The sequence below is a fragment of the Helobdella robusta genome (assembly GCF_000326865.2).
Source record: "Helobdella robusta unplaced genomic scaffold HELROscaffold_12, whole genome shotgun sequence".
Taxonomy (NCBI): Eukaryota; Metazoa; Annelida; class Clitellata; order Rhynchobdellida; family Glossiphoniidae; genus Helobdella; species Helobdella robusta.
In genome coordinates, this window is record NW_008703664.1 from 1,240,320 (window position 1) to 1,259,485 (window position 19,166).

Here is a 19,166-nt window from a genome sequence, read left to right on the forward strand (position 1 = left end):
GTTTTGTCTGCATTGAACTTGTAGTATTGCATTTATGTAAGTAATCTATGATCTTATTATACACTGAATATAACTTCACTTCTATGTGCATGTATGATGTAGTTGTGCTTGCAGTTCGGCCGGTGTGCCTCCATTCTTCTAAAGTTACATCACACCAACAATATGTCACCCAAAATAACCTATTGAACTGCACGGTGCATTGAAATATTTCGCAGCCGCCAATGAACCGAGTTAAATTATGGACTGAACTTATGAAAAATTGTAATAAATTTTAAACTTTATAATGTTCCTTGCAATCATTCATTGTTTTTCAGTTTTAAATCGTCAGTTAATTAATCGTTGCACAATTTTGTAGTTTTAACAGAATTTAAAATTTTTATCTATTTTATTTTTAAGAATGTTGAAAAAGATCTTATTATAATTGTCTTTTTATGAAATTTTTTGATCATATTTTTAATTCCATACTTCAAAACAACTGTATAAATTTGTAACACAGTTGCAAAAATGTCAACAATTATTTGAAAATTGTTCATTAATAATAATACATCATAATAGTAATGATAATAATATTGTAAATAATAAAAGTAATAGTATTAATAACAAACCAAACGTTATACGAAGGATAATAATAGCTACAAAATAGTTAACATAGGAAGCAAGCAGGAATGAAACCTCCACAGCTCTCAACAAATTTTTGTAATGAAACTAGTTATATATTCAACATATTCCATCAAACTTGCTGTTTGAAATATTTTTCCGAATAAACTTTTCCAACAAATAAATTTCAAAAGAGTGTTTTAAGCCTCCTATACTCTCTACAAAACATATGAGGTGTTTTTCGAACGAGCCAGCCAACTTTTGATCAGTTACAAGAAGACGGAGTGAGAGTTGCCGAAATTGACGTAATCATAATTCTGCCTCAGCAGTTGCTCCAGTTCAATGCAATGTTCCTGGTTCCTCGTCTCTACAATACATTTCACCTGCAAAAACATTATTGAAAACTAATTGCATATCGAGTTAGCTGTTAGAGTGCTCTCATAATAAACAAGGTTCAACCCCATTTGTGATATGAAGAAGAAAACGAACGTAACAGGAAATGAGCAGAATTAAATTTTAATCTCCCGATATAAATACAAGAGTTGAACACTAATGCAACACGGAAATTTCAGATTATCCTTTAATTTCACTATTGAAGTTATTTATTAAGCAGATTAAAATTTTCTAATATAAATTATTTTTCCCTACCAATGTTGAACAAAATAAAAATTTTTGAAAAAATAAAATAAAATTTATAAAGTTTTCTAGGAAACAATTTTATATATGTTTTATATGAGAAACGCATGTATATTTAAAAAATGATTCGTTGCTAAAAGTACTTCACATCTGCAAAAATTTAATTAACTGAACTTGCGATAGTGTCTTTAAAAACTCACATTGACTGAATAAATGTCAGACTTCAGCCAGGCTCGTTCATGGAAAATGTCTTTCAAACTATAATAATGAAAAATAAATAAAAAAATAGCATAAAAATTCGGCAAAATTACAAATTATTTTAATAAAAGAAGACCAACCTGACACCAATGCTCGATATAAGTCTGGTCAGTTGGGCAATCCCACCGGGCCGGTCACTGACGGTCACTACAAATCTGCACAGACGACCATCTGTGGCAAGACCCCGCTCCAACACACGACCCAAAACTGTCGTGTCGATGTTACCTCCGCACACGACGCACACCACTCTTTCAATATTTTTTGTAGGAGCAACATTAATCAATTAAAATTTAAATACAATAACTTGATGTATGTAACAAAATTTCGTGTAAAATGTAACTAATGACCAACTTCTTTCCTTTCAACTCGGGCATGGAATCTGACAAAATGCCAGCCAATCCAGTTGCACCAGCTCCTTCAACCACACACTTCTCCATCTCAACCAATCGCAGGATGGATAACGCGATGAATTCTTCTCTAAAAATTATTTTCAAGTTATTTTCAATCATTTTAAATAACCAGAGTTTATAATTTTTTCATCACCTTCATTTCGTTCGCAACCAAATTTGAAAGTGTAAACATTTTAGAAAGATGAATTTCAATGAAATAGAAAAGAAGAAATTAATTTAATATATATTTGCATACTGTGTTTAACTTTACACGAACAAAACTAACTGTATGACGAGCATTCGGTCAATGAGAGGTTTCAATGTTTCAAAGGCGTTCACTCCAACCACCGGTATTGATAAACCTGACACAAAATAGAAATTAGCATAGTCATCCTGATTAACTCCATATTTATTGCAAAACCAGTAAACTTACTTCAAATATATTTTAAAAAATTTATTATTTTTCTTATTAATTAAAAATACTAAAATTAACTCAAAAAACTATTTGGTTCCATCTGTCATCAAATGCAGACTGACCATCGGCTAGTGTTGGGAGAACTTTAGTGTAAGTAGGGTGGCCTGCCTTCAATGCCACCGACATTCCAGGACTTCTTTCAGATTCTACACCCTTTCAAAAAAGAGACAGTACATCAAATATAAAATTCAAAAATAGTTATTTAAACGTAAAAGTTAACTAATGAAAGCTAACAAAAATTTTGACACTGGGCTTGAGTGACTTAACAGCCAGTGCCACACCAGCAATCAATCCACCCCCTCCCACTGGCACGACCACGGCATCCACATCTGGCACTTGCTCCACTATTTCTATGCCCATTGTTCCCTGGCCTGCGATGATGTTCGGATGGTCGTATCTGATGTTGGTTAAATAATGCAGAAATCAGGGCCAAAATAGGCATTGTTTAATGAGAAATGAAATTTTATAATAAGCAACAAAACAAAATAAGCAGACCCATTGATGTACATCAATCCATGCTTCTTCGAAATGTATATCGCATAATTTTTACTCTGCAAAAAATAATTTAAAAATTCTTTTGTGACAAATGAATGGTATATAAACAAACAAGCAAAGTAATTTCTAGATTACTTTGCGAAGGTAAATTTAAGAGCATGTTATAAAACCAAAGTTTACACATCACATTTCATTTGTTCTTATTTGCGTTTGTCATACATTTTTTTATTTCCATGATCTCAGACACAAAATATGAATGTAAGCAACCTCTCCAAAGTCCTGACCATGCACAACAACATTGGCGCCCAGCTGTTTGCAGAGTTCCTGTTTCATCAGAGGAGCAGTTTTCGGCATGACGACGATGACAGGAATGTTCAACTTGGATCCGTGATAAGCCAGTCCCAATGCATGGTTGCCTGCACTGGCTGTTATCACTCCCAATTTTTGCTGCTCCTGAATTCAGGAAGAATAAATTTTGTTCAAATTTTATTTAAATTAATTTAACGATTCAAATAAGTTTTAACACAAATTAAAGAATGCCAGTTTTAAAGAAATGGAGTTAATGTTTTAAAATGCTCAATAGTGGAGTGCAGCAGATATCTAATAAAACATTTCACATAGGCAGATTGGTGAAGAAAAACATCAATTAGAATCTTGTTCAACGTACAAAAATTTGAAAAAATAGAATATTTAGCCAGAAAACCAGTGAACATTCAACTGGTCAAAGTTGGACGATTCAAATGAAAACCACTGACCGGCGTCAAGCACATGAGCGCGTAACGGGCTCCCCTCTCTTTGAAACTGAAAATTTTTCAAACTGTTTCTTGTATGCCTTTTTACATTTTTACTTTTAATAGCGAATTTATCGTTTCATTGAACCCAAAAAACTAGCAAACAGACCTTCCAGTATATTGCATGAAATCTTTTTTTAGATACAACTCCATTCCAAGCTGTTCTGATAAGCGAGATCTCTGAGGTTGAAAGTATTTATTAATTTTTTTGATTTTTATTACTCACAAAAAAGTAGAATATTTTTTAAATGAAGAATTCATCTCAGTATTCATGCAAATTATGGCGCGACAATTTCAATGAACGATATTGTCATCTCCTTTGATAAACCATTAAAATGAATCTTCTAAAGAAATTGTCTTTGTGCATACAAGCCCCATTATGAGTTATGAGACATCAAAAAAAATTAAAACTAACATCACAAGGGGTTCGTTCAATGCCATTCTTAATCTTGAAGGCAGCAGCACTGATTTCCTGGAACTGTACTTTGATGGGACGATCCGGATCGCAGGAAGGATCCTTCAAGTCATCCTCATCATACTCCTCATCTTCGTCGTCTGTCTGTTGCACGTGATTTGCTAAATCTAGTGAATGAGACATACTTTGTTGAGTCTATCTGTAGTTCTAAAGTTTATAGGATTCAGTCTAATAAAGCAGGACACACATCTTACTCTCGAGTTGGAAAATAAATATTGTGTTCAAAAAATTTTCTGCTGTGTTAATATAAAAATATATGAATTAATATAAAAAATAGCACAAATTCTCTATTTATTCATTTATTTATTAGCTTGAAAATTAATCTTATTAATGAATATACAATTTTGAAATAAAAGTCATTTCAATTAAAAAATTTTAAACTGAACAAAATATTTTCAACAGTTGTATTATGATGATTAAAAATTAGGTAGCTCTAAACTTATTCTAAATCTGCACTGTCTTACATGCCGTTTATATTTTTCTTTAATTTTAATTTGTGTGATATTAAGTAAGTAATATAAAACAGTTTAGAACAATTTGCTTGGCATTAAGCTAGCAGGTCGCATAACGTTAAAGAATGCGGAAGCGCGCGCGCTGAACTTTAACGATTTTTCCTGAAAGTGAATTTACATTGTTATCGCAAACTCGCGTTTTCGTCGTCGTTATTTTTGTTTAATTTTCGAAAATGCGCCCATCTATATAATTTTCGGTTGTTATGAGCGATAAAAGAAATGTGTATTATTATAAAAATATTTTTTCTTTGTTGTTGTGAGTCACATTTGTTGCAGACTATTCGCTACGAGGTTGGTGTATTTTAAATTATTTTTAAAAATTAGTAAAACATGGGTAACACCGATTTTTTTTGAAGAAATGTGATAATTAACCATTTATTAACATTCCATAAAAATATTTTTGAAATTAGAGTAGAAGAAATATTTTTTACGGATTTTTTTCCGTGCGCACCACACGGTCAGAAAATGCATTGTATTGGTTGTGTTTTTTTATAAAAATGTTCATAACTGTTAAGTTTCATGGGTAACACCGACTTTTTTTAAAGAAATGTGGTAATTAACCATTTATTAACATTCCATAAAAATATTTTTGAAATTAGAGTAGAAGAAATATTTTTTACGGATTTTTTTCCGTGCGCACCACGCGGTCACAAAATGCATTGTATTGGTTGTGTTTTTTTATAAAAATGTTCATAACTGCTAAGTTTCATAAGTAACACCAACTTTTTTTGAAGAAATGTGATAATTAACCATTTATTAACATTCCATAAAAATATTTTTGAAATTAGAGTAGAAGAAATATTTTTTACGGATTTTTTTCCGTGCGCACCACGCGGTCACGAAAATGCATTGTATTAACTATTAGTGTATTGGTTGTGTTTTTTTATAAAAATGTTCATAACTGCTAAGTTTCATGGGCAACACCGACTTTTTTTGAAGAAATGTGATAAATAACCATTTGTTTAACATCCTGTAAAAATATTTTTGAAATTAGAGTATAATGAATTTTTTTATGGATTTTTTTCGGCACGCACCGCGTTGTCACGAAATTCAAAATGTGTTGTTTGAATTGTATTGGTAGTTTTTCATCAGAATGTTCGTAACTGCTAAGTTTCACAAGCAACAACGACAATTTTTGAAGAAATGTGATAAATAACCATTTATTTAACATTCTGTAAAAATATTTTTGTAATTAGAATATGATAAAATGATGCATAATAAAATGAATTTATTTTTTTACAGATATTTCTATTCTATTTGTTGAAGTCTTTTCAAAATCATTATGCAAGCTCAAGCTTTGAGAGATTTTGTAAAAGAAAAATATTCAAGACCTTCAGCACCCCTTATTATATCATAATAATATAATAATCATATAATAATATATAATTATCATAATATATTATATAATATATATAAATTATAGATATATATAATTATTTTATAATTATAATTAATCATTTATAATTAAATTTTATTGTAAATATAAATAAATTATTCATAATTATTATTTTCTTATTTTACAGCTGTTATAAAAACAAGAAAAAAATTGTGTTGTGTTCAATTTTAAATCGTTCTTTTCACGTCTTGTGCGCGAATATAACGCTCCATGCTCACTTAACATTGAGCGCCACTCTTAACATGGCGCAAGTTGAAAGTAAAAATAATTCTTTCAAAATTCGTTTTCTCGGTAACTCTAAATGCTACAATAATAAATTTGGTATTATTTTAATCAGCAAATTTTGCTTTATGTGAAAAAGTAAATTATATACAAAAAAAAATTATAAAATTATATATAAAAAAAAAACCATTAAAGCATAGCATTCAAAACAGCATGAACATTCGACGAACAAAACATGCAAACAACCATGCAAACACACAAACATGCACAGAGAGTGACCACTGACCTTCAAGAACGGTGTCGATGGATTGGGCAGTCTGAACATTTTCTTCGTGTGATTCGTCGTTTGTAACATCCATCATGTTCGGTCAGTTCGTTTCGAAAGATATTAAATGGCTTAAAAACACACCAAAAAACAAACTTTGATAACAACTTTGAAGTTATAAGAAGAAAAATCCAAACAATGAATTTGTCAAAATGTAAGTTCAACTTGTAATAAACGCAAAAATGCTTTGACTTTTCGAAACTAATTAGAAATTTACACGTGTTGCAGCCAGTAAAATAATATTCACAACAACAATAAGTAGCTTCTTAAGTAGATATTATAGATATTATGTCATATACGAAATCTCTGTCCATATGAAGCCAAATTTATTTAATTAAAAAGATCATTGCCAAGGTTGTTTAGCCACACGTAAACATGTAGGTATGCTGTTTCCAATTATTAAGTCAACGTGCAAAGTGTAACATGATAGAACATTTTATTAATGAATGCATTGTGATTTGCCAAATGAGCGTGCACGCAATGAAATGTGGTACAACATATCACAGTGCACGGTAGCAGTTTATCATAGTTGTATCTTGTACGAATCGCTCTTATATCTCAGTTTTGCACTTTCTTGAACTTTCGCTGTGAAATACGAAATGTTACTTGTTACTATAAATATCAATTAACATCTCTACTACCTATGAAGCGTTTGTATGAAATCTCGCAGCCAAACGAAAGTGAACAATGAACAACAAATTGAGAAATAGAAAAATACGAAAGTGTTCATTCGTTAGTTGGAAAGTGTGTATAAACAAATAAACAAAGTGCAACGTGACATGTGTGCTGAAAGTTGTACGGATGCCATTGGGAATAAGCAGATGTGAGACCGGCGCTGATGACTCTTGGACCGTGGATTGCGTTATAAATAATCTAGTCAAAAGTTCTTAATAAAGTACACCTTTGAAAACAGTCGTAAAATATGCTCAAGTAATCTTTGATTTCGAAATGTGTGAATAAAAAAATTATTCAAAATTTTTCTTTTTAAAAATTTCTTGCGGAAAAATAAAAACTCTTGTATTTACTGTTTAAACGTTTGCACTATTTGAAAAAATAAGATCTCAAAGGATATAAAATTAAATAAATATAAATATCTCTAAACGAAATGTTTCACGCAAACAAAATAATCATTCTTATTTAACGTCTTTGAGTTGCAGGATAAATTATGATGGAAACAGATACAAATATTTACACACACGTTTCTATAAAATACTCCTTAGTCAGTGTAAAAGATATCAGTTGAGTTGAATGGGCAAATTAATAAGTAACACATAAGTAGATCAAAAAAGACTTGTTAACTCCAACTAAACATATGAACTACGCTCTTGAAGACTGAATGATCTCTTAGAGAAGAGTTGAACTTAAACTGCTGCCAAAATTAACGTAGTCGTAGTGCAGTTTCAGCAGCTTCTCCAGCTCCACACAGTGCTCTTGATTTCTCGTTTCAACGACGCATTTAACCTGGTGGATGGATGAGCAATGAGAGCATGGCTGGTGCAATACTATTTTTACGATAATACGTTTCAAAATAAAATAAAAACTTTGTTGGGCTTGTTAACTGAAATAATTCAGTAGCTAACATTGCATGAGTATATGTACGATTTAAACCAAGCTCTCTCGTGAAACAAGTCTTTCAAGCTTAAATATTTTGTAACAAAACAGGTTGTTAAATTATTTTTATTTGTATTTAATATTTATTAAATTTTGAAAAATTTGGCCAAATAATGTAGAGATCACAAAATAAATTTGTTTAGTCATGACGATGTATCTATCAAAAATAAAATCCTGTTGATGACGAGATCACGGACCTCACTCCAATGCTCGATATGAGTGTGGTCAGTTGAGCCATAGCACCCGGTCGGTCGCTGAGAGTGACCACAAATCTGCAGAGACGACCATCTGCTGCCAGTCCTCTCTCCAACACACGACCCAGCACTGCCGTGTCTATGTTACCTCTACTCACCACACACACAACTCTGCATTTTATGTGTATGTGTGTGTGCCTGTGTTTGTGCGTGCGTGTGTTTGTGGGTGTGGATGTGGGTGTTTGTGTGCGTGTGTGTGTTTCTGTTGGTGTCTATGCAGATAAATGTCCGTGTATCAAAATTCTAAATCAAACACAAAGAAATTAGAAATGCAACAAGCATTTGAAATATGCCAACTTTTTTCCTTTCAGTTCAGGCAGGGAGTTCGACAGAATGCCAGCCAATCCTGTTGCACCAGCTCCTTCAACCACACATTTTTCTACCTCAACCAAACGGAGGATGGATAGTGCAATAAATTCTTCTCTGAAATTTATTTTTACAATTTTTAAATCAGTTTGACCTCGATCGGTTAATGTGATTTTATTGAACTTTTAAAAAAATGTATGTAGGCCAAAAATAAGAAAAGAATAGCTTGTTTTTAAGGTGATCCAACATAAAAAAAAAATAAAAAATTCTAACGATATGACAATCGTCTTGTAAACGAGTGGCTTCAGCGTTTCGAATGCGTTAGTAGACAAGTAGAACAGCCAAGCCATCCGCCAATGTTGGGAAAACTTTCGTGTACGTAGGATGACCAGCTTTTATGGAAACAAACATCCCCGGACTTCTTTCGGATTCTACACCCTTAAAAAGTATTGTAAAAATCGACTAATTTTAATGTTTTGTATTAACTATGTTTTGTTATTATTATTATTGTAAATATTAATTTTATTTACTCTTATTTACTGGCTTTTTGAAAAGTTGTAAAAATAATATAATAACTAATCAAAACTTCAAAATTGTTGGAGTTTAGAAAATGTACGCGAGTTTGAAGATTGTTTAATGTTTATATTACTACAACTTTGAAAATATATACGCATTTTTATTTAGTCATTTTTTAAACATTGATTTACATTACAAAACCATTTTGTTTTTGAACACGTCGATTTCTTTAATAATAACGTATCATTTTTTAAGTTTAAATTAAAATTTAAAAACTTATGCTCGTCGAAGACGGAAAAATATAACAAAATAAATAACTAAAAAATTTTGACACTGGGCTTGAGTGACTTAACAGCCAGTGCCACACCAGCAATCAATCCACCCCTTCCTACTGGCACGACCACGGCATCCACATCTGGCACTTGCTCCACTATTTCTATGCCCATTGTTCCCTGGCCTGCTAGAATGTGAGGATGATTGTATCTGAAAAAAATAAGTTTTATATCTCAAATTTTTTAATGATTCAAGTTACAAATTTCAAAGCCGATGAATTCAAATTGTTGAACTCAAGTTCAAAAATAATTTATTAAATTAGAAATTTTTTAGCAATGTTTTTTTTAATTTTATAGATTTAAAAAGATTTGTTATAATTTTGAATAAGTGAGCAAGTCGAACATACTGGAGTAAGACACATGAAAGAATAGCGAGCACCTCTTTCCTTGAAACTTTATAAAATAAAAAATAATTAATTTTATTTTTGAAATTATTTGCAAGACCACAGCATAAGCGTAGAATCAAAATTCGATTAAAAAAATTTATTAACCCACCTGCCAGTATACTGCATGAAACCTTTCTTAAGGTACAGCTCCATGCCCAAGCTCTCAGATAAGCGAGATCTCTACAGAAATAATCTTTGAGTTAGTTTTGTTACACCGACGTTTTAATAAAAAGTGAAACAATTAAAAGTTGACTTATTTTTTATTCCCGTAACTAACATCACAGGGAGTTCGTTCAATCCCATTCTTTATCATAAATGCAGCAGCACTGATTTCTTGAAACTGTATTTTGATGGGATGATCCGGATCGCAGTAAAAATCTTTCATGTCATCTTCATCATATTCAAAATTTTCTTGTTTGGCTAAATCTTAAAGTAAACGTGCTATCGTTCGTCACAGTCCGAAATCAAATCGATGCAACAATAACATCGTAACATTTGATATTTCAGTTTAGGTTTAAAGAAACTTTAATGAAAATTTATAAATTTTATTTAATATTAATTTATAACAACATGTGTTTAAAAAAACAATTTATTCAATTCAAGTTATGGAAATAATTCTTGAAAAGATGAATCATCTCTTGGCAGAATTTCCTCATTTCACACCAACCTTCTAAGATGCTTTCAACTGATGCAAATTTTTTATCACAACCTTCAATTCCACCGCCGTTTAAAACGTTAACCGTGTTCATTTGATGAAATACAGAACTAGAAATAAAAAAAAAATAAAAATATTTCGGTAAAATAGAAAGTTTAAAACAACTTAGTAATTTATTATATTTTCAACGCATCTAAATTACCTACTTGATAATGACTATTCCCGTTACGTTAATATTGTTAAATCTTTTACTATTGTTAAACCTATTAATATGATTTCGAGTTTTGTTAAATAACAAGTAGAGTACCAACGATAACAATGATGTTATCTTGGTTTGCTAACAGCATCTTTTATAGATATTTGATGAATCTGTGATTAATAATAACTGCTCGGTTAAATACGCGTTAATTATTCACTTCCAATTAAGGATGAGTAACGATTGTCATTTAGTGGAGACTGTTTATTTTAATTGTACTATTATTTATTTGTTGCTGTTCTCGTTATTGTTATTATAATATTATTATTATTCTTGTTATTGTACAAACCTTTTAATTTTACTAGAACATAATTGCCTCATTTAAAACAACTAATCGTGAATAACTCTAACTGCTTAGCTCAATTAATTTCACTGTCATTTGAATTCGAATGTTGAAAATTCGTCAGAGTGGAGTCAGTTGGCTGACTGGCTGTACAACTTATCTTTCAATATAACAACTTAGCATATTGTACATAATCATTAACTAATAAATATTAATTAAACAAAATGATGAAAATATTGAAAACATGTTTTGTCAAAGTTAAACAAATTCATGTACTGTTTAAAACAGTTCGAACGTCAAAAGTTCATTATATACAGCGAGAAGGAGTCAATAAACGATAGTTGATTTCAACACAACTGATCATTCAGAGTAGAACGGAATTCGGTCGTCCAAAGTTGACGTAGTCATAATGCTGCCTCAACAGGTTTTCCAACTCCAAACAGTGTTCGTGATTTCTTGTTTCAACTATGCATTTCACCTTAAATTTATGAAAAAACTTGAAAATGTTCTTTGCTAATATTTTAAAATATAAAATAACCTACGTTACAAGAATAAATATCTGACTTGAGCCATGCTCTTTCATGGAATATATCTTTCAAGCTGATGAGAATTTTAGTGTTATAATTGGTTAGTTTAGCATAGCATTTAACGAAGACAATTTAACAAAAATATCAATAGTGTATTAAAAACTTGAAAAACACTTTTTTAGTACATTGAGAGTAAATTGTAAAACATTAAAACCTACCTAACACCAATACTCGATATAAGTCTGGTCAGTTGAGCGATTCCACCAGGCCTGTCACTGGCGGTCACTACAAATCTGCAGAGACGACCATCTGTGGCGAGGCCTCTCTCCAACACACGACCAAGCACCGCGGTGTCTATGTTACCCCCACTCACCACACACACAACCCTTCATTGTTATCATCATAACGTACGTGTTCAGTACGTGTTATATTTGAAACGAGTACATAAACATAAATTTTCAATTTAATAGCTAATGATTAATACAGATTTTTTTCAATGAAAACTTTAAAAGCCAACTTTTTTCCTTTAAGTTCGGGCATGGAATCCGACAGAATGCCAGCCAATCCAGTTGCACCAGCCCCTTCAACCACACACTTCTCCATCTCAACCAATCGCAGGATGGATAACGCAATAAATTCTTCGCTATAATAAGATAAGTATTAAAAAACTTTTTTACTGAAACAATTTATTCAAAGTAAATCGAACAAAGCCAAAATTAGTTCTTACGGTATGACGACCATTTTGTCAATCAGTGGTTTGAGGGTGGCGAAGGCATTCACTCCGATAACCGGTACTGCTAAACCTGTGAACGTGTTCATAATTGTGTATGCCCGTCAGAGCAAAAGCTAACTTTTAATAATATTAAATTGTTCTTCCACCTAACCATCAGCTAATGTAGGAAAAACTTTAGCATACGTGGGACGTTCCGCTTTCAAGGAGACAGACATTCCAGGACTTCTTTCGGATTCTACACCCTACAAATTTTAGTCATAAATTTTACAAATACTAATGACAATTATAATGTATGGCTGTTCCTCAAAAAATTAATCAATTAATCAAATTGAAATAAAAACTTAGTTAAATTCACGTGCATAAATTTTAACACTGGGCTTGAGTGACTTAACAGCCAGTGCCACACCAGCAATCAATCCACCCCCTCCCACTGGCACGACCACGGCATCCACATCTGGCACTTGCTCCACTATTTCTATGCCCATTGTTCCCTGGCCTGCCAGAATGTGAGGATGATCGTATCTGAAACAAATTATTTATTTATTCTTAAATTGTTTACAATAATTTTCATAAACCTGAAACAATGTTTGAAAAAATTCTAACCCATTTATATACATGATGTTGTACCTTTTGGAAACATGTATTGCATAATTTTTAGCCTGAAAATTATGAGAGGAACAAGTTGATGATGTCTCTAAAAGAAAACTTTAAAACTGAAAAAATCATGACAACATCAACCTCTCCAAAGTCCTGACCATGCACAACAACATTGGCGCCCAGCTGTTTGCAGAGTTCCTGTTTCATCAGAGGAGCAGTTTTCGGCATGACGACGATGACAGGAATGTTCAACTTGGATCCGTGATAAGCCAGTCCCAATGCATGGTTGCCTGCACTGGCTGCTATCACTCCAAGCTTTTTCTGTTCCTTATTTTTTGGCAGAGTACAACAATTCAATTTGTCTCAATAATGTAACAGCTAGTAATTAAATTTACTCAGATATAAAACCGTTATGTAATATTAGAAAATATTGACTGGTATTTTAGTCTTACTGATGATAGGCACATAAGGGTGTAACGAGCTCCTCTTTCTTTAAAACTGCATTAAAAAACATTGAAAATTGTTACAGCATTATTCTCTTATGTTGGAAAAAAAGTTTCAATTGTAACACAATTCTTAATTTTATGTTCATTAAAAGGATCAGTTGTTTAAAATCATAACAAACCATTTAGAAAACATTATAATGCCGTTGAAAATAAATTGTCATTTAAATATAAATTATGAAATCTTTACATTGTATGATGCAAAGCATAACTTTTGTAAGAAGTGTTTATAAATAATAACATATTGATAACCTTCCCGTGTACTGCATAAAATCTTTTTTCAAGTAAACTTCCATTCCAACTTGCTCTGACAATCTCGAGCGCTGGAGAAGTAATTTACAAAAAGTATTTGAAGTTATTCCAGTCATCTGAAACTTTAAATTTAAAATTAAGGATTGGTTTGTACATCAACTAACATCACAAGGGGTTCGTTCAATACCATTTTTAATCTTAAAGGCAGCAGCGCTGATTTCCTGGAACTGTATTTGAACGGGATGTTCCGGATCGCAGTATGGATCCTTCAAGTCATCCTCGTCATACTCCTCATCTTCGTCGTCCGTCTGTTGTTCTTGATTTGAAAGATCTGAATATTTTTATTTATTCACACGTTTTTACTTTAATTAAATATCAAAATTTCTTGAAAAATCTCAACCTAGAATATCAAACAAAACAAAATAAAAATCACAACGAACTGTATAATTGAGGGTTATATTAATTTAATAAATTTTTCTTCAGTATAAATATACAAACTATCCCAAAATAGAAACTTTAATATTTAAAAAATTTGTTCACACATCCTATAAATCAAACATCTGACATGTGCCAAATAATTTTAGGTTGGCGAGTTAGCTCAGTCGGTAGAAGTGTCGTGTCTTGAACTCTTATTACGCAATAGGCTGTTTCGAACGCTGTCTGTCCACATTATAAATCATAACAGGCGCGTGTTTTTATATGGTATGGGTAGTAAAGACTATATGGCACGAAAGTTATACACCTGAATGATATTTAACGAGCTCTGCGTATGTCAGAGCTGCTTAATAAAGAACGAAAAAGTGTTTTTCCTGTTAACAATTAAACATTAATATAGTTAACATTATATTAAAATTAGAAAAATACATTTGAAAAACCTTTAATGATTTCTTCGAAGGACATGATCGGAATTTGGAGATCAAATTTTTGATCTAAGGGTCTTTCAGGAAGAAAGTCCGCAATCTTTGTGAAGGTCTCCATCTCCCAACTGACTGAAAATTTATTACATTTTATTATTGAGAATTATGAAATGATGTTTTGTCGAAAGTTATTTTTGTTGAAAGTGATTTTTTTTGACGAAATATTTACAATGCCATTTTTATCTACTAACACAAATGTTGAATTTTCTAAACTCTTATTATTAATTATAATTATTAAAAAAGATGATTCGCCTTATTTTGAATGTTTGTATCTTATATTTGGATATCTCACTCCTTTTATAGAAGACACAACCAACAACAAACATTCTTTACTTGTTCATCTGTTATTCACTAGCAAGTATAAATATGTGTATATATTAGTATATTAATACAGACATATATATGAAGTGTGGTGTGTGTGTGTCTGAGTGTGTAGTGGGTGTGCGTGTGTGTGTGTGTGTTGTATGTTTATGTGTGTGTGTGTGTGTGTGTGTGTGTGTGTGTGTGTGTGTGTGTGTCTGTGAGTGTAGTGTGTGTCTTGTGTTTCAGCTCTGACACACTGCGTTCAAAATTCAATGTAACCTTTCATCTATATAAGCCTCCGTACAAATGAACTTAACTACCATCTGGTTTGATTTGTTTAAGAATGCAATGTTCCCGCGTAATGTACTCTAGAATTGATAATAATGGAAAACTTTATAAAACCAAACTGTTTCATTTTATTTATATAGGGATTCAGGTGTTAAATTGAAAAAAGTTATAACTAATAATATTGCTCTAAACTAATAAGCTGATTAGAAACTGGAAAAGACATTTCTGACACGTGCATCATTCAAGTTTACAAGGCATGAGATTCTACACATCGTATTTATATTTAATGATAGTTTTCATTCCATGCATATGTGTTTTATGGTATTATTTTTTCTTTCATTGTCATGTAATTCCATAAATTTTGACAATAATTTTTGTTTATCATTGCGTATTATTGCTATCTATAGGTGTTTGTCAAAGTGTGATTTTTTTAAATATAATATTTATTATTCATCCCGCGAACAAACTTGCGAAAAATAATTCAAAGTCACTGAAAAAAACAACACTTTTAAATGTCTCCTTTCGTAATTTTTAAAAATTATGAGAATTCTTTAAGTAGAGGTCGTTTGACAAGTAGTAAAGGAGAATGCATGTTGTTAGTTCGAAGGAATAAAGGTTACTAAGTCATTTTTGTGTGATACTGAGGAATGTTCATGTTTAAAGGCTTGTATAGGATCACATGTAGTGTTAACGTGTTAACATGAAGATGAATTATGGAAGAGGAAGAAAAATACAGTGATGTGAAAATTTTGCCAACAAATAAAAACTGATAAGGGTATTTTTAATAAATTTTCAACAACACCTCACGATATTCTCTGAATTGTAAACAAATCAAACGGTTTTGTATCAAAGTTTGCTAATGTTCGAAGTGCATTTTATGTTCATCTCATCAGAAGATGTAAACAAATTAATGAATGAGCATATAGTAAAAAATTCATCAACATTTTATACATAGCAAAAATATTAACGCTTATTTCAATTAATCTATTTTATTGATTAAAAGTTGCAGAAGATGTCATAAGCTTTTTCGATAAAAATGACAAAAACCACTAAAAATCTGGACGCTATTTTATAAGCAAACCAAATTTAAATGGAATACAATACAAATTTCAATACAAAAAACTTATTGTAACGGCGATTTTTTATGTATTTGTTCTATATTCAAAAGATTCACTTCAGTTATATTTGGAATTCCATCTTCTTCATATTATCTAATATTATCTATCCAACGCAGAACATGTGTCAACGTTGATCACATCATCAAAGATTTGAAATCTAGTTAATTAGCATTTGTTAAATAAATATTTGAAAATGTTGTAACACTTATCAGGTATTTTCATACGCAAGCAATTTCAATGGCGATAAGATCATATATTTTGCGTTGGGCAGAGACGACAGGAATCAGTATATCATAAAGGGCGTCATTAATAGTAATTAATTAATATTTTAGTAATTTTTTATGTATCACTTTGAGAGTAAGAAAATATAATGAAGTTAAAAATTGCAACAATTGCAAAAAATTGCAACAATTGCCAAAGGGTGTGCGTGTGTGTGTTGTATGTTTATGTGTGTGTGTGTGTCTGTGAGTGTAGTGTGTGTCTTGTGTTTCAGCTCTGACACACTGCGTTCAAAATTCAATGTAACCTTTCATCTATATAAGCCTTTTTATCTTTATATAAGTCTTAAAATTTTTCCAGATAAATAAATTTTTATCAGTCATAAAACTGAAATACGTTAGTTAGCCCAGCATTGGAGGGATGTTTGATAAGTTGACAATAAGCGTTTGCAGATTTAAGCATGAGTTCGTGAAAAGCGTCACAGCACTGACACCAACAAAGAAATATCCTTTTGTAAAACACAACTGAAGTAAAATTATAAATCAATATTGTCGTAAGTCACTTAGGATTTTAAATTCTAAATGTACATCTACGTTCTATCAGCAACTGAGCAACTCCCTGTTGCAGTCCCACACTCACGGTCAGAAATGATATTGTGAGTAAAGACCGTACAAACTGTTTGTACTTAATTTAAAATGTTTTCCTTAACACACTGACATGGCCGCACTCAATGAATCGTAAGTTAACGCTATAAAAAAAATCCAACAAGCAATACAGAAGTTAGGAATCAATCCATTCCACACCGCTCATTTTATGGTGTGTGTGCTTAGTTAGGCTAGTAAAAACCATGGACCTTTCAATTGCATTGTATTCTAAGTATATGATTGTAAGCAGCTCAAAAGAACTTTGCATGAAATGTTAACATCTGAGTTTTCAAGTGCCGGTAACGATGACGACAAATTTACACTTCCATGCGTCACCAAGAACGCCCGAAAAACTCTACCACTAAGAAAGGATTACATCTAAGCACTATAAGATATGAATCTAAACGACTTTCATTAACGTTTGTTGTAATTTTACACGAAAAACGATAACAAATTACTTTAGATTGAAATTAGGTAGAGAAAATGTCCAGACTTTTTTTTACAAGCAGCAATCAATAAGCTTATGCAAATAAGAGTTCAATATAACAAGTTAGAAGACATTTAAAAGACATTTATGATTGTAAAAAATTATTTAGGTGGAGAAACAGATGCCTGTTCATTTAAGCTGACAAGTGACAGATCGGTCCACTTTTGCTCCTGCTCTTTCAATGTTTCCTGAGTGTTGCCATTCTCATTTTCCAACTCTGGCAGCTCCATGATAGGTACAACCACGTCGTCGTTTGGCAAGGTGTCTTTCAACCAATCCTGATCCACGATGTCAATCAGTAATCTGCGTCGTGTGATCTGGCTGTCCATACTGATATGTGCACTAGTTAAAAAATGTATTAAATAAATTAAGATATTTTAATTTTATTAATTTTAATCTTTTTAATTTTAATCATAGAAAATAGTAAACATTCAGGATATGAAAACAAATTTAACAACAAAATAATTTTCATATCCAATTTAAAGTATCTAATTTTGTTATATTTGGTTATTGAACATTTCACACCACCATGAAATTGTCCTCTCCCTACATTTATAACCCTAACACAGGCCATCTTCAAGTAATTGATAATATTAGAATTAGCTCCTAAATCTCTATATTAGCTTTTTCATATGTCAGTCTAAAGATACTGAGTCAAGAAGATACAAAATAAGGCCAGAAAATGTCAAGGTCCTCATGCCATGATTTAACCAGTTAAAGCAAGATTCTGACAAGTTTCCTTCTCTATCCTTGTTTTTAAAAAGAATGCCCCATGTTCACTTATGTACAAGTCTATAATCATTTATTTTACTTATACAGCACGTATTACATGCCATTGTAAGCTATACTATAATGCAAATGTGTTCATAATTATAAGAACAATAACATAATTTATTTACTATTAAATTTGAATAAACTTTAAAGTTCTCTTTTACTTTTGTTAAGTTAAACTAAATAAAGGTTCGACTTTTGAAAGAATAAAAAGATGCTATTTTAATTTTAGCCATTAGATCAGGTTTGTTAGAGAGTTAATAACTTAATAAGCTATCATGCTGCCCAAAACTAAAATTTTTTCTTTGGCTATCAACTTAAAAAATTAAATTTAAAAATATCAACTGATTTCAGATTTACATACAAACAGCAGAGTCAAATACAAATCATAAAAAAACATGATAGCTGTTTTAGTTTAATTGGCAAAAATTAGTAAGTTAGTTAAGAAAGTTGTTAGTTAAAATGTATAAAAAAGAAAAAACTATACAAATAAAAAAGTAAGCAAAAAGACTGAGTAAAGAAAGAATAGAGAAAAACGAAGACGGAAGAGCAAACAAGGAGGGTCCGTCGGAACCAACCGAGTTGAAAAACAGAAAAAAGTAATTAGTAACCTCATAGAGAAAGAATAAATAAAAAA

The 19,166-nt window shown here is 31.4% G+C and overlaps 3 protein-coding genes across 3 annotated transcripts; all 3 read right to left on the reverse strand.

The window, feature by feature from the left end:
- Window positions 1–378: 378 nt before the first annotated feature.
- Window positions 379–6,878, reverse strand: HELRODRAFT_185307 (hypothetical protein). The gene is made up of 14 exons (XM_009013511.1): window positions 6,533–6,878; window positions 4,057–4,223; window positions 3,751–3,821; window positions 3,606–3,651; window positions 3,118–3,303; window positions 2,851–2,906; window positions 2,590–2,752; window positions 2,418–2,508; window positions 2,167–2,242; window positions 1,843–1,968; window positions 1,572–1,739; window positions 1,434–1,491; window positions 820–980; window positions 379–786 (listed from the first exon to the last, which is right to left on the reverse strand). The coding sequence occupies exons 1-13, from the start codon at window positions 6,606–6,608 to the stop codon at window positions 867–869; spliced, it is 1,398 nt and encodes a 465-aa protein (XP_009011759.1). The 5' UTR covers window positions 6,609–6,878; the 3' UTR covers window positions 379–786; window positions 820–866.
- A 1,037-nt stretch (window positions 6,879–7,915) lies between these two features.
- Window positions 7,916–14,075, reverse strand: HELRODRAFT_73017 (hypothetical protein; the record flags this gene model as incomplete). Its single annotated transcript, XM_009013512.1, has 12 exons — window positions 7,916–8,032; window positions 11,713–11,770; window positions 11,916–12,083; window positions 12,215–12,340; window positions 12,425–12,500; window positions 12,582–12,672; window positions 12,802–12,952; window positions 13,034–13,089; window positions 13,169–13,354; window positions 13,480–13,525; window positions 13,783–13,853; window positions 13,947–14,075. Coding segments are annotated over 12 exons (1,275 nt in total), but the record flags the coding sequence as incomplete, so codon positions are not given.
- A 3,784-nt stretch (window positions 14,076–17,859) lies between these two features.
- Window positions 17,860–18,087, reverse strand: HELRODRAFT_72771 (hypothetical protein; the record flags this gene model as incomplete). The annotated part of the gene is made up of 1 exon (XM_009013513.1): window positions 17,860–18,087. The coding sequence occupies one exon, from the start codon at window positions 18,085–18,087 to the stop codon at window positions 17,860–17,862; it is 228 nt and encodes a 75-aa protein (XP_009011761.1).
- Window positions 18,088–19,166: the final 1,079 nt, after the last annotated feature.

Excerpts from the sequence above, each read along its gene's own strand:
- HELRODRAFT_185307 (XM_009013511.1), bottom strand. The coding sequence starts at position 6,608 with ATGATGGATGTTACAAACGACGAATCACACGAAGAAAATGTTCAGACT. Across the intron at positions 3,304-3,605 it reads CGCTCATGTGCTTGACGCCG|GAGCAGCAAAAATTGGGAGT; the intron begins GTCAGTGGTTTT and ends TCCTGAATTCAG. Across the intron at positions 981-1,433 it reads CTGACATTTATTCAGTCAAT|GTGAAATGTATTGTAGAGAC; the intron begins GTGAGTTTTTAA and ends ATGTTTTTGCAG.